The 14,114-nt window shown below is 36.6% G+C and overlaps 1 protein-coding gene across 6 annotated transcripts; it reads left to right on the forward strand.

Annotated features, from left to right (window-relative positions):
• Window positions 1-411: 411 nt before the first annotated feature.
• On the forward strand, window positions 412-13,791 carry LOC113688163 (uncharacterized). Of its 6 annotated transcripts, none has more exons than XR_003447882.2 (7): window positions 413-1,016; window positions 8,522-8,833; window positions 8,919-8,967; window positions 9,042-9,336; window positions 10,718-10,793; window positions 12,932-13,299; window positions 13,433-13,791. XR_003447882.2 is itself a non-coding variant. In XM_027205851.2 (7 exons), exons 1-7 carry the CDS (start codon window positions 672-674, stop codon window positions 13,444-13,446), a joined length of 1,305 nt encoding a protein of 434 aa, XP_027061652.2. In that variant the 5' UTR covers window positions 413-671; the 3' UTR covers window positions 13,447-13,791. The 6 variants fall into 6 exon arrangements, 5 of the variants coding, with proteins under 5 accessions (XP_027061654.2, XP_027061652.2, XP_027061653.2 ...); XM_027205851.2 differs by having other exon boundaries at window positions 12,932-13,145; XM_027205852.2 differs by having other exon boundaries at window positions 12,932-13,124.
• The last annotated feature ends 323 nt before the right edge of the window (window positions 13,792-14,114 follow it).

Raw genomic sequence — 14,114 nt, forward strand, 5'->3', positions numbered from 1 at the left:
CACCTCTAGTCATAGTCATAGGATCAGAAAAATTAACCAAAAAGAGGTAAAAATAAAAATAAATATTTCATAAACTGAGGAGTTGGCATGAAAGCAATCGGTTCTCTGTAGACCAGTACAAGTTCTATACATGTCAAGTGATCGTCCGTCGGATGGGATTTGGGGCAGGGACGGTTATCAGTATGACCGTCCCTGCACGGTTAAGGGCCAAGATTTGCCCTCAAAATTTTGTGCGGCTGAGATAATACCATGTAACTCGATTTCCGCGCTAAGTGTGTGACCCACCATTATCTGTTGTGAAAATATACCCTGTGAAAAAAAAGTTACATCGTGTTGCACCAATGTTACGCGCAGTGCAAAATGAGGACATGTATCCCCGTCGGATGTATCCGTTTTTAAGTCTTGTGACAACTCGTCACAATGCAGTAGCTTATGGTGGACCGTACAAGCAAATACTACCAGTCTACTACCATTTACGTCGGTCGTACACCTGCCTGAGACAATCAAAACCGAAAAATTGTTTTCAAACTTAAAATCCTCATTCCAGTGTCGCCGGAAACTTCTGGAACTCTTTTTCCCGTCCCCGGAGATGCCTCCTCCGTGAACCCTTACCTTCTTCAGACTCACATTTTTAGCTTACTCTCTCTTGCTACAGTACTATTACTATTTCCATGGCGGATGTGATGCATGAGGGCCATAATACGACCGGGGATTATGACATAGAATACCGATCCAAAGACGATGACGCCTGGTACAGTGCGAGGGTGATCTTGGACAATGACAAGAAAAGTTTAGTGGTAAAATTTGAAGGGTTTTCAGAGGCTTCTGACCTGAAATTTAGAGCCGACGAATTTGAAAACCAGGCTGCAGTCGACGAGTTCGTGAAGAGGTTCCGGTCGGTGTCGGAGCAGCTCCAGGACAGAGATTGCTACCAGCTTGTTAAAGGCAAGAAGGTTTGTGCGGCGCTTAGCTTTGGACTCGATGATCTCCGATATTACGACGCTGTTGTGGACGATGTAAGTGCACTATAGATTCTGATTTTGGCTGTGTTATAGAAAATTAGTGAAAATGGCCCCACTGAAATTCTTAATTAGTATAAAAGGTGACGAGATTTGGTGTTGTTTAAATTATAAAGAGCATCTCTTACTAGAATTTGCAAGCATTGTTTGGTGTATTTTTTTTTACTTTTTTAATACATTGTTTGGTGTATGTAGAATACCCTGAACAACAATTGGTTACTAATAAAAGTTCGGCAAATTTTTTGTTTGGTATATGTAGAGTACTCTGAACAACAATTGGTAGCTAATAAGGGTTTGGCAAATGTTTTTTAGCAAAAGTGAAACTAAATTGGGAAAGTGTCTAAACAGCGGGTGCAACAAAAGAGGGTATATTCATATGTTAAATTAGGTGTAATTTAGGCGTATAATCGTAAATCTTGCTATGTCGACTTGCACATCCAAATGCACTTTTTACTAATTTTCTTTCAGGATTGACTTATGGGAATTGTTATTGAAATTTCCATGGTTATTAATGGAACGCTTTTTTATTTTAATTACAACTTCATAAATAAATGGACTGACTGTAGAAGTGTTAATGTTTGTCTAATTTACACTGCTAAACAGTTAAGGGAGTCCCAATAACAGTTCCTAGTAATTTTTCATCTTCACAGAGATTTGTGTAGTTTTATCGGTTTAGTGTCTAGCGGAGGAAGGCTCCTTTATGCTGTGGAAGGTATAATTACAAGTGCCTTAAGTTGTTATTGGTGCATTATTTGTAAACTTTCTAGAATAATTGGCATCTTTAGGTAAGAATTAAAGTATATCCTTTTTTGGTTCCTTTTTAAAGATGTTTGAACAATTTGATAAGATTCTTGTTTTAAGATTAACCATTTTTTTTGGGCTTTTAAACTTTAGAGTAAAATGGATGTCTTCGGGAGATGAAAAATGCTAAACTTAGTAGAAGGAAAAAGGAACAAAATTTCAGCTATGAGAATTGCTCTATGGGGAATGGTGACAGAATCAGGGCATCTTAAAGGTTTTCATGTTTTAGTTTTCCATAGATAATGCCATAAATTGATTGATGAACATTTGATTGGTAATGTTCCTGAAGAAAGGATAGAAGTCTTTTGAGTTCTTATCTAAGTTGGATTTTCCTCAGAAAGTTGGACATTTCAGGCCTTTACCTCTGTGCAACGTGGTTTACAAATTGCTGGTGGAGGTTGCTGTTCATAGAATTAAATCCTTGCCGATTCACTTAATTGGTCCCCAGCGAAGTAGTTTCATGCCTAAGATCATGCTAGTGATGGGGGCATGTTTATGACAATCGACTCAGAAAAGGCTTAAGTATATAAAATTGGGTGTCTCGTAGACATTGTCCTGTTCTAATGCGTTTCCTACTGCCTACATACGCTAATGACAGCATGGAGGCTACTTATCTTGCCATCATTTGGAATGGTGCATTGACACCTTTCTTTAAAACTAGGACAGGAAGTTAGGCAAGGCAATCCTTGTTAACCGTGTCCATCTGTCTTTTACATTGAATGGTAGGGACTCAAAACTGTCCACTTGCCTCACTTACTTCATTTTTTTTGTTTTGGGATGATCTTATTTTATTTTCTAGAGCTACAACTCAAAGTGCATAAAAGTTGAAGAAGGTTATTCATGAGCTTAGTCCGCATACTGGACAAGATTAGCCACAACAAGTCTAAAATTTTTCTTTACCTGAGACTTATAGAAATGTGGTTGGTAGAATAAGATTGATTCTAAAAGAGAAAATAACTAAAATCTTTGGTATTCTGGGCTTCACTTGATTCTTGGGATAATTTGTGCCCAGGCTTGTAATTGTATGGGGGAGAAAGTACAAATCTGAAATGCAGGGCTGGAAACATAAATATCTATGTACCATTGGCAGGTTTATTTTGTTACTTCTGTTCTTCCATTTATATTGGTGAACAACTTGGTTACTATGAAACAGTCCTGATAAAATTGACGGGCTTCAATGATAATATCTTTGTGTAACAATACTAGTCAAACTATTCACCTTTCCAATTGGGATATAGTTACTTGAACCAAGCTTGAAGGAGCTCTTGGCATCAAAACCACGTGGCCATGCTGGTTGAGATTGGATGGGACCTTACTCAAGGGAAACAAGTTTTATGAGCTGATGTTTTTCTTTCAAATTGCTTAAGGGGCTTAAGTTTAGATGCTGAGTTGGAAACTGATTCTTATACTTGGAAATGCTTCATGTTCCAGAATGTCAGACATTCAAGCAGTTGTTTTGTAGCTTGTGAATTGTGGGAAAATACCATCTTGTTTCATTGATCTGCAATGTCCTTTTGGCTGGGCTCGTTGATGATGATACTGTTTGAGTTCAATTGGACTGTTAAAGGCAATAAAGGACTGACTGTTACAGACATTAAGAATTTATCAGAGACATCATGTTATAAAGTGCTGATATTGTTCAAGAAAATGGTGATTCTTTGAAAAAAATTGGGAAGTTGGAATGTCCTTATTGACTGATTGTAGTTATCTAGACTTGACAGAAAATGGCTTTTTGAAAGATTCTTAATTGTGCTCTTAGATAGGAAAGACATATGGCCAAGTCTGATTGTACTTATCTAGATTTGACTGAATGTGATTATTCGAGCATTATGCGATGCTTCTATACTTGATTGTGCCACTTTCTTCAGTTTCAACCATTGTTATATGTGCCTTTTATGCGTGTCTGAGTGAGTTGTTTTTGGTATGTTGCTTTGTAAGCTTTTCCTTAGCAAGAGGCAAATGTAAGAACTGAAGTCCATGTTTTTGGTCAATCTTGAAAAGCATTTGGTTAAAGAACTTGATAAGATGCTCCTTTTAAGACTAACATTTTCTTGGTTTTAAAGATATAGAGTAAATTGGGTGTCCTTTGGAGATGAAAATGCTATATTCTTTAGAAAGAAAATAGAATGAAATTTCAGTTTTGGGAATTGCTACTGGGGAATGGTAGCAGGATTGGGACATGTTAAAGGTTTTCGTGCTTATAGTTTTATATTGATAGTCGCATAAATTGATCGATGAAATATAACTTGATTTGTAATATCCTTGAGGAGACTGTGAGAGTAGGTTTTTGACTTCTAATCCCCAAGTCGGATTCTCATGAGAAAGTCAGAAAATTTATGACATACCTCTTTTCAACGCGGTCTACAAATTGCTCGTGAAAGTTATCATAAACAGAATTAAGTCTTTGCTGAGCTGTATTGGTCCACTGCAAATTAGTTTTGTCTCTACGAGGCATACTGAAGATGCAATATGTTTAGGAAAATTGATGCATAAAATGACTTAAATATTTAAGTTTAGTTGGGCTTCTCTTAGACAATACCATATTGTATTCGGGCTCTCTACAGCATTGGTAAACACTGTAACGGCATTGTGGAGTGTTCAGCTCTTGCTATCTTTTGGAAAGTTGCGATAATCCCTTTCTTTAAACCTTAGACAGGGAGGGCAGTACTTTTTATCCCTAAAATTGTGTTGTTTACATATAATAATCATCTGGTACAATGAAAGGATTGGCACCTTGTAAGTCTTCTCAAAATGGTGCACGTCTCACATTTGTTTTGCAGATGATATCATTTTGTTTTCTAATTTTACAAGCATTAACTTCACTGTGTCAGTTTTGCCCCCTTTCCCCCTCCCCTCCAGTGCGAAATCTAAGCCTCTCAGAATTGTGGCTAGCAGAATTATGTGCGAGTGTAAAACAAAATGTAACCAATGACTTTGGAAAGTATCTTAGGGTTCCCATAATACATGGAAAGTTAATGCCCAGACTAATAATTGCATAGCGGAGTGAGTGCAAATGTAGAATGTAGGGCTGGAAACTAAGGCTAAAAGGTTGACTTTTATCAATTTTGTTACTTCTGCCCTTCCATTTATATTCTGTAAATTTTCCTTGAAAAGTGTGATAGTTTTGATGGGCTTCAATTAGATTAATAACACTAATCATATCATCCACCTTGTCAACTGGGACATGGTTACGAGAACCAAGGTCAAAGAGGATCTTGGCATCAAAACCTTGAGGGAGATAAACTCTGCCATTATGGCTGAAAATGGATTGAACTTTAGTCAAGGGAAATAAGCTATTAGGGCTGATTTTTTTTAATGCTTGAGCAAAATTATTGATTAATTATACTTGGAAAGGCTTTGCTTATAGTTTTCAGAATGTCAATCATGGTTACGGTTAGATTGTGTAGCTTTTGAATGGGAAAATAACACTGTTCTGATTTGATCCTTGGACCTGAAATGTCCTTCGGCCAATGTTATTGATTGTAATACTAAGTTCTCTTGGACTGGTAAAACACATTCTTAGAAATGTGCTGAGAATGTTTGAGAAAATGATGATCTTTTGGTTTAAAAAGCTTGGAAGTTGAAATGTCCTCATTGGCTGATTGTAGTCTATGGGCTAAATAGAGAATTATTTGAAAAATGGACTAAAATGGTTTGGTAAGGATTTTGAATGGTGCTTTTAGAAAGGAAAGATGGGACCAAGTCTGATATTTGCTAAACATGTGGTTGTGCAGCAGAGACTTCCTTGTGCGCTCTGCAAGACACTGGTTGTTCAAGCATTGTGTGGTCTTAGATATGCTTGTAGTCTCACTTGTGCTACTTTCTTCAGATCCATAAATTATGACTTTCTGAAGCAAGACCTTATTGATGAAACTGTAGGTCTGTTAGCAGACCCAGGATTATTTTTAATTGGGAGCACAAGTAACAGCAAATTCATTTCAATTTTCTATGTGGTTGTTTGTAGTAATGTTTGGATTGTAAGTTATTTGGGATATTTTTACTGTAGCACTTTTTGTGACGTGATGTATATGAGATAAAAAAGTAATTGGGAAGATAAAAAGGTGCATTGGAAATTGTAATGATGATGTAAGCAAATAAAATTGGGGAAATAATGCTCAATACTTGCTTTACACAGCAAGTAAAGCATCATACTTGTTTAACAAGCGCATACGATGTGCTATATATCGATATCACTTGACAATGGGACTTTTGGAAAAATACTGCTCTGTATAGTTAAAGTTGCTCTGAAATAGTATAGTACATTAGTTTCAATAAGTAACCTAAGAAAGCACAAGAACCCAATAACCTTCAACTGATCAAAAGAACAGTAATTTTTTGGGGAATAAATTTAGGATTATAGTAGTTAATGTAGTGGATGATGCTGATATCTGGTTACTACAATGAATACTTCATATATGCATAGATTTTTTTACAAATTAGTGGGGCAAAATAAATGTTTTTCCAATTCATTATGTCCATAATGCACATTTTTCTCGTGTTAGTGGGGCAAGTGCTCCCGCTGGACATAAGGTACCGCTGCTAGTGTCTAATCCGCTTTTTCAGTTTCAACTGCCCCTGGAATATTTTATTTGTTGCTACTTTAGGAGTTCTTTGGCAGAGGATTGGTGTTATTTCTACCTAAGCTACTTTCTTCATAGTTGTTTTAGGGTAAAGAAGATCTATGGACTTCTTTTCATCTGTGGAACATCTATTGGGAGGGGATAGCAGCTGTTCAGATGGTTATCTCCAATTCTCCATTGCCAGGTTGGTTTAACTTGCACATGGATGGTAGTGTCATCATCGTAAATCTGTGGCCATGGATGGATTATTCGTAGATGATTGTGGACAAGGATGGTATATGCAGGAAATTTTGGCTACTGGTCCAGGGCCGTAAGACTAGGGTTCATCTTGGCTTGGGATTTGCAGATTGATAAGTTAGAATTAGAGGTTGACTGTACATCTACTGTGCAAAGAAAATGGCAAGTTAGGATTAACCAGTGTTATATGGAATGTAATAGAAATTGATCAGATGGCAATCTTGGACGTAATTTTCTTTTGTTACGCGGCGTGCTTCTTTTTTTTTTTTTTTTTTTTTAACAAATTACCCTAGGAATGCTTCTGATATCATGTTTTACAGGACTTCAAGGGGGTTACTAGCATATCATCTTAGGCTTTCTTAAGGCCTCCAGGTAACTCACTTTCCCGCAACCCTGCAAGACAAAAAATTATAAATTATAAAAAAAGGAAAAAAAAAGATCCTTTGTTGTATTTTGGCTCAACATATTTTCCTCACATTTGGTGACCAGTTAAATATTTCCCTCCATCTCAGTGATACTATCATACTTTCTTTTCTGATCTCTCCCAAAATATTTGTCACATTCATTTCGTCATTTGGCAAGTCTACAACTTACTCGATTGATTGGAAATAATGAATGAGGCGACTAAAGTAATTTGAATTTGGCAAAGGAGATAAGGAGAGTGAAAAGTCAACAACTTAACATGTGGCCTACCCGTGCTTCTAACTCCCTCCAATGAATGTGAACTTCTATTTGCTGGCTTATTCACATGGGCCTGCAATACTTTCTATTAGTGCATTTTTTTGTTGAGATAAGGATAAACCTGGAACAAAAGCTCATTATGGGCAATGAAATCACTGTACAAAAATTTGAAGTCCCGAAAAGCATCAATCTTTTCAGGATGGAGGAGGTATCATTTTCTTTTTTGGAAAGCAGGTATTCAGCATCCAAATGTGTTTGTCAAAGGCAGATTGCTGTGTGGAATTTTTTCCCTTTTAAAGTGAACTGGTGGATTTGGAAATTCCCTGATTTCCGTGCTACTAAGGAAGTAATCCAAGGAAAGTGAAGTTCCAATAGTAAATTTCTTCTTTGCTCTGTGTACGCTAGAGCTTGCTTCTAGTGTGTCCAAATCATGCAGTTGGTGCAGGAGGAAGTGTAGGATTTGAGATGAGAGCATCTTTGGAGTAATGTTATTATTCTTATAGCTGAACATAGGTTGTTTTTCAGGAAATATGTTTTTTCTGGCATAAAATTAAATGGCTCGGACAATGAGATCCGGATGTGTGTGTATCCCGTGGATAAGTTTAAAACTAGGAAATCTCTTTCTGTAGTGAATAAATATAAGGTTCAGAGCTTTGTATATCGCTTCAAAAGTCTAGTTGCTTTGTATGTAAAAGGCCTTCAGTGAATTCCTTCAATATTTGTCACGGTATTTGGGCCTTTATTTAGTACAGTTTGTTGCTGATTGAATTCTGAGACTGAAGAAATTATCATGTCTCAGAGATGGTAAGGTCTGGAGAATTAAGCTGTTCTATTGATTTGTCGGACTTAGTAAAAGGAGCCTGATAGTATCAGGAATATAAATAATTGCCTTCCATTTTTTCTGTCACAAATTCTTCTCTAGCTCCTCCACCTATTCTTTCTTTTACTTTGCTTATAAAGACCACTTGACACCTGATCTATAAATGTCAAATGAAAAGTATTTGGAAATGGCAAATAGACTTTTTTCTTTGAAGTTGGAAATGGCAAATAGACTTAGTTTATTTTTTTTGATATGTGCACTGCATAACATGTCATTTTAAACTTCAAAGAAAGTGAAACAAATTATATAACTGCTCAGAAAATAATTTTATTTTGCTTTAGGTTATTCATTCTACTTATTGTTGTTTGCTTTTGATTTGTAAGGTTCGCCATCAAGGACATGTACTAAGAGATGGAGAAGATGAATGTCGGTGCACTTTTATTCTATGCTGGCTGCATGGTCCAAGATCTGGCAAATTGACAATTGTTAATATTGCAAACATATGCACCATCCAAGTTGCTGCTCCAGCTGACCTTAGTATAGTTTCCTTTGCAAAATTTGCAAAGCAGAATGTGCAAATAGCTTGCTCCAAATCCTGCATAGTCTCTACTTCAACAGGCAGAGGTCCATCAAAACATAAAGAAGTCATTTGCTTGTCTTCCAGTGTGAAGTCTTCAGCCAAAAGCAGATCACAGGCAAGTAGCTTGCTATGCTTTCATGCAAACTGTGTGTCTGCATAGGAGCTTGAAGCGTTCGCTGACAAGTTTACTTGGGTTGCAGGATGATGATGCGGTTGAGAGTTTCTGTGGCAATAGAGCGAAAGATGAAGGTGTGTTTAACTTGAATCAGATAATAATGTTTACCTATTTGAAGTTTATTTACTCTTTTATGTTTGGGCATCAGAAAGAGTCAGCCTCGGTGCCGATGTTGATGAAGATAAGGGAGGATATGACACTGCTGAATCTGGTCGTCTCCATTACATATTGATTGACAATTTGGAGAATGATCTATCAGCATCATCAATTAGGCGATTCATTCATGAAAATACCTCTGTTTCACCTCAAGCATACCTGTTTCCAAGTCGATTATCAGTGCCTTCTGCTAGTGGAGCTATTGCTTCAACTTCCAAAAAGAGTCTTGATCAGATTTATGAGTTTTTAATCAATCCTAGCCACTTGATTGTTTCTGCTAGGGGAAGGTATAGTGCATATTGTCTGCTCAAAGCTTTAATTGAAAACTGGTTTCTTCTTTTCTTTCAACACTGGAAATGTTTCCATCATTCTGTTCTTTTCCATATTCATTTAGATTCTTATGATTGATATTAGTCTGGTTCCATACATACATAGATTTGTTTTGGCTTCTTTATGCAGTCAGATATTCAGATAGAGACCTGTGTCTTACAATGTATACAATGTATTGTTCCTGTTTCTATTAACTTTTATGTTACAAGTCATCTACCTTCAAAAGGTAAGTGGGTTGGACACAAGATTTAGGTTCAATTTTATGTACATGCATAATGGTACCTTACACCATGGTAATTTGTTTTGCTTGCAGTTTCTCAAAAGTAAGAAGGTAATTACTAAAACTTTTCTGGAAATAAAGCTAAATGGCTGAAAGTATTATGTCGGCTCTGTTTGGATTGTTGTTTTTGGATGTTTTCAGAAAATTTGTAATGTAGCATCTTTACTGATAAATGCTTGTGCGAGACAAAGAAAATGTGGTTGTAAACGTGTTTGAAGTGTTCCAAAAACATGTTTCTGAAGAAAATCCTAAAGAAACAGAGCTGTGATTTTCATGATTAATTTAGCCCCAAATTCCTAAAGCAACAGCTACCCTCGTCCTATTTGGCAATTTGTGGACATTACCTCAAACTAAATATCTTAATCATGTTGGTATGTATTAGGTTAGGACATGTGTTGTACATGAGACGTTATCTTTTGTGGATAAGCTTTGCTGTTTCAAAGTAGAACTCAATGGGTTTAAGTTGGAAAGAAAATGTGGCTGATTTGCAGTCTTTTGGATAAGACCTCAGGAAAGAATATTCATGCCTTTCAGCAGCATTTGAGAAAATTCAGATATCGCTTTCTAAAAACTGAAGCTTAAGACATGAGTATTTGCCAACTGACAGGCTAGACGATTATTATCTGGCTAAGCCTGTACTTAAATAAATTAACTTGTGTGTGTACTATGCTTCAAGTTCCAATCTGTTCATTCTCTTTTCCTTATTCGGACAATTGGATGACTTAACAAGATTTATGCTGCTTATGGAGGGCAGGTTGCATAGAATGCTAGAGAAGCCTAAAAAAGACAGCTTGAAATAGAAATTTCAGAAAGGTTGAAATTAGATGCTTGTGGGTCCTGTCCCTTAATAAACTTGGCATGAATACCATTAGGTTCTGTTGACTTTTGCTAGGAAAGATTGTAAAGGATATAACTAGGGGGTACAGAGTCATGTGACATTTTGTGGTTTATAAATATATTGTGGATATCCTGTTGTTGGTTTGCACATACATTTCACTGGCTGAGTATGTGATTCCTGCACTAGTGTATTGAATGGCAAAGCCATTATCTTTTTCCAGGCCATGGGTTATAGGAAAGATGGTGTTGAGTGGAGCATTTCAAGCAACTCTAGGCAGCTTGCCTGATGAATCCCAGGTATGATTGCTGCCGATTTACATTTTGAAATTTGGAAGGAAAAGACAATCGAAAGTACGTAACAATTCACCTGTCATCAGTTGTATATTTGCTGTTTGAAAAATCAGAGTTAGAAGGCATTTTGAACTGTTAATCTAAGAAGCAATGAGATAATTCTGAAGAGTATTTAGGAGAATGACATGTTGGAGAATCATGGTAGTGTGGTATAGCTAGAATGACTTTGAGGTAAGACACCACCAAAAACTGACGAAGATATAACTTCTGTCATCCTGTTCTCTCCTCCATAGTGTATTGGGTAATAGCAAGATCTTGGCTTGTGAGGCCATAAATCTCTTCCTACACTATTCATCTTGGCGATGATGATTTTTGATGATTTACGGCATGTTTGGTGGAAGCCCATTCTTATTAAATACACTGTCAGGAATGGAGAGTGAAAGAGGAAGCAGATAAGATGAGATTGAAATCAATCAATCACCCCCAAAATCAAGCTATCATAATTAGGCTATCTAATTACTATAAATTAAGCTAATGTATCTAGATATATTCAACAAGCTAGAGCTAAGATTACTTCTTTATTCGACTTGGTGATGGCTTTATCCCATATCACTTTAAGACATTGTGATGTAACCAACTCAACCTTCTGGTTTGACTTGCCTTACGAACTTTTGTATCTTCTACCACCAGATCTTGTTTGATATTGCTTGGTTCCTATCAGCATCTCTGAATCATTGCTTTCTGAGACAATATTGCATGTATATTGAATTTTCCTTTTCCATTGTGATAAGTATTTTAGTGGAACTTTTGCAAAAGAGTTGATAGAATTTCCTATTTGGAGGTCTTCTTTGAGATTATGGGTATAGGAAAAATTCAGGAATGGTTTAATTCTGCTTGAGGTTAAATGTTTGGATCATTAGGGGTTAAACTCTTAAAGAACATTCCTGCTATTTGTGCAAAGGGAGTTGCTCTTGGTACTTCAACATGTCTTCTTTTGTCCATTGGTAGGATACTCGTCTTCTATTCTCATTTTTATTGTGTAAAGATTACTTGTGGAATGTTGAGTGTCTTAGGGTATCGAAAGCTGAATTAGGTCAGAAAGCAGAATACGATTTCTTTTGGAGTCAAATTTTGATTTGTACGTCCGTATAAAACAGTAACCGGTACTTCCCCTTTCCTAGCCCTATAGCATCCTTAACCATTATGTTTCCTTAGCCATTGAATTTGTCCGTTCCCCAGAAGTGGCCAAGTCATGGTTCTAGGGAAAATATGGGTGGTAATAGTTGTCTAGATGTCAGAGCAGATTGGATAATGTTGTTTACTTTGATTGCTATAAGAGAATTACAGAAATCCACTCTTGCTCTTACTTTCTTGCTTTGCTCTTTCATTGCTCTTTCTGCTGTTTTTACCTACCATCAAATTTTTCACAACTGACTAGTTTTAAATGGTCTGTATCCAAAGTAATGTCCAACATCCAGTAGGAAACTGATCCTGAAGCTACGATTTTGACAATCAATGGATATAGAGGAAATAAAGGTTTTCTTAGGTCCCAGAATCGTTAACATGAAAATGTTACTCTTGTATATAATAGAAGCAGAAATTCAGCCTTGGGAAAGGAATTAATCAGAGTGAAGGAGAATTCCCTGAGTAGACCCAAAATTGAAAGTGGTCGATTGCTGTACAGTGTTCTCCTCATCCTCAAAACTTATTTTGGATGCCCAAGTGGAAACTTTCCCACAAACTGCATAAACCTAAAGATCATGTGGCAGTTGACCGTATCTGATATGCATCAAAGTTTGCTGCATCTCTTAAAAACAAAGAAAAGAAATGAGACTTAAAAACGAAGCTTTACAATTTCTATCAAACACATTCTAATTCTTCTCATTAGCTTTGAGTAGAATTATCTGAACCAGCCTCTATTCATCTTGGTGCATGTTTCTGTGTGTGTGGTGTGTTTTATAAATTGGATGTATGAAAAGGAGACCCGATAAGTGCCAAATTCAGCATGTGCTGAATAGTGTCCTTACTGTATTTGTGCAGCTTCCCCTATTACCAGAGTACTATTCACCATGCTTTGATTCAGCACTGGAAAATTTCCTTTGTGAAGAAATAGATTTATTGTGAAGAAGAGTTTTGCCTTGTAGGATGAGTTCAAGAAGGAAAGGTTGATAAAAGAATTACAAGTGGTCCCTTCAGGAACTGAAGCATACAAGACAGCAAAGCAACTAAGGGATCTATATATTGACTTTGTGAATCACGAGAAGCTGCTTTACAAGAGACTTGCTTTTGAAGAGTCAAGGATTCTGAAGTCATCTTCATCTGTAGAGACTCGTAATGGTCATAAACGTGCCAATGCGTGCAAGTATCTGAACTTGTGTAATTTATTTGCAGTTGATTGATGGAAAAAAATAAAATAAGAAATAAGAGAAATGTTCTATTTATGTCAAGATATTAGCATCGATAAAGTTAGTAGTATTTGTCATGAGAGAATAGGCCTTAGGATCTCACTCAGGTAATTCATTCACGATATCATTCTGAAATCTTAATTATTATTTGATGTGTCACAGATATGTTGATTTGTTTTTGTGCTGAGTCAAAATTAGCCAGTTGCCATCCTTGATTAACGTTGAAAATGTTGATTACAGGTGAAGGATGCTAATTGCTGCTGCAGATTCACCTAGAGATTTATGAAATTGGCTTTGCAGTTAATCAAAATGTGGCTGCAATCTACAAAGCTGGAGACGCCAATTACAAACGCAAAACAAGTTCAGTTTGCGGATTTCTGAAACAGAATGTGGATGACTAACTTGCTGCAGATTTACACTAACTATTTGCTTTTTAATTCCTTGCTAAAAACTGTAGTAAATCATGACAGCAACTGTTTTGATTGAAAGATGACATTAGAGATCTTCTGATGTGTATAGGTTGTGCTTAGCATGTTGTTTATGATGCTCACTTGAAGATCTAAAAGCCTGGGTTCGGTTTGTCTTGGGCACCTCTTCTAGACTGCGCGCCTTGTAGAGGATCAATCTTAACGCTCTCTAATACTGATCTTGTGTATAAAGGGGGCAATATTCGTTTTCAATCGATTTAGCCCCTAAAATCTAATTTAAAACAGTAGACATAGGCTGCTTAAAAGTCTTACAAGCTTTGAGGGATGACCATTTAACGCTCTTTAAACTAGGCGAATGAAAACCTATCAAAAACTAAAGGGCTAATAACACATTTCCTTGTGAACTCGACTCATGGTAAAATTTATCCCTTGAAATATATATATATATGGGATAATTTCAGAAACCTCCCATGAGGTTAGGTCTAATCTCACCT

Source organism: Coffea arabica, chromosome 5c, assembly GCF_036785885.1.
Source record: "Coffea arabica cultivar ET-39 chromosome 5c, Coffea Arabica ET-39 HiFi, whole genome shotgun sequence".
Classification (NCBI taxonomy): Eukaryota; Viridiplantae; Streptophyta; class Magnoliopsida; order Gentianales; family Rubiaceae; genus Coffea; species Coffea arabica.

Coding starts and splice junctions, on each gene's coding strand:
- LOC113688163 (XM_072050578.1), top strand. CDS start 672: ATGGCGGATGTGATGCATGAGGGCCATAATACGACCGGGGATTATGAC. Junction 8,968..9,041: donor CAATAGAGCGAAAGATGAAG/GTGTGTTTAACT, acceptor TTTGGGCATCAG/AAAGAGTCAGCCTCGGTGCC. Junction 9,337..10,717: donor ATTGTTTCTGCTAGGGGAAG/GTATAGTGCATA, acceptor ATCTTTTTCCAG/GCCATGGGTTATAGGAAAGA.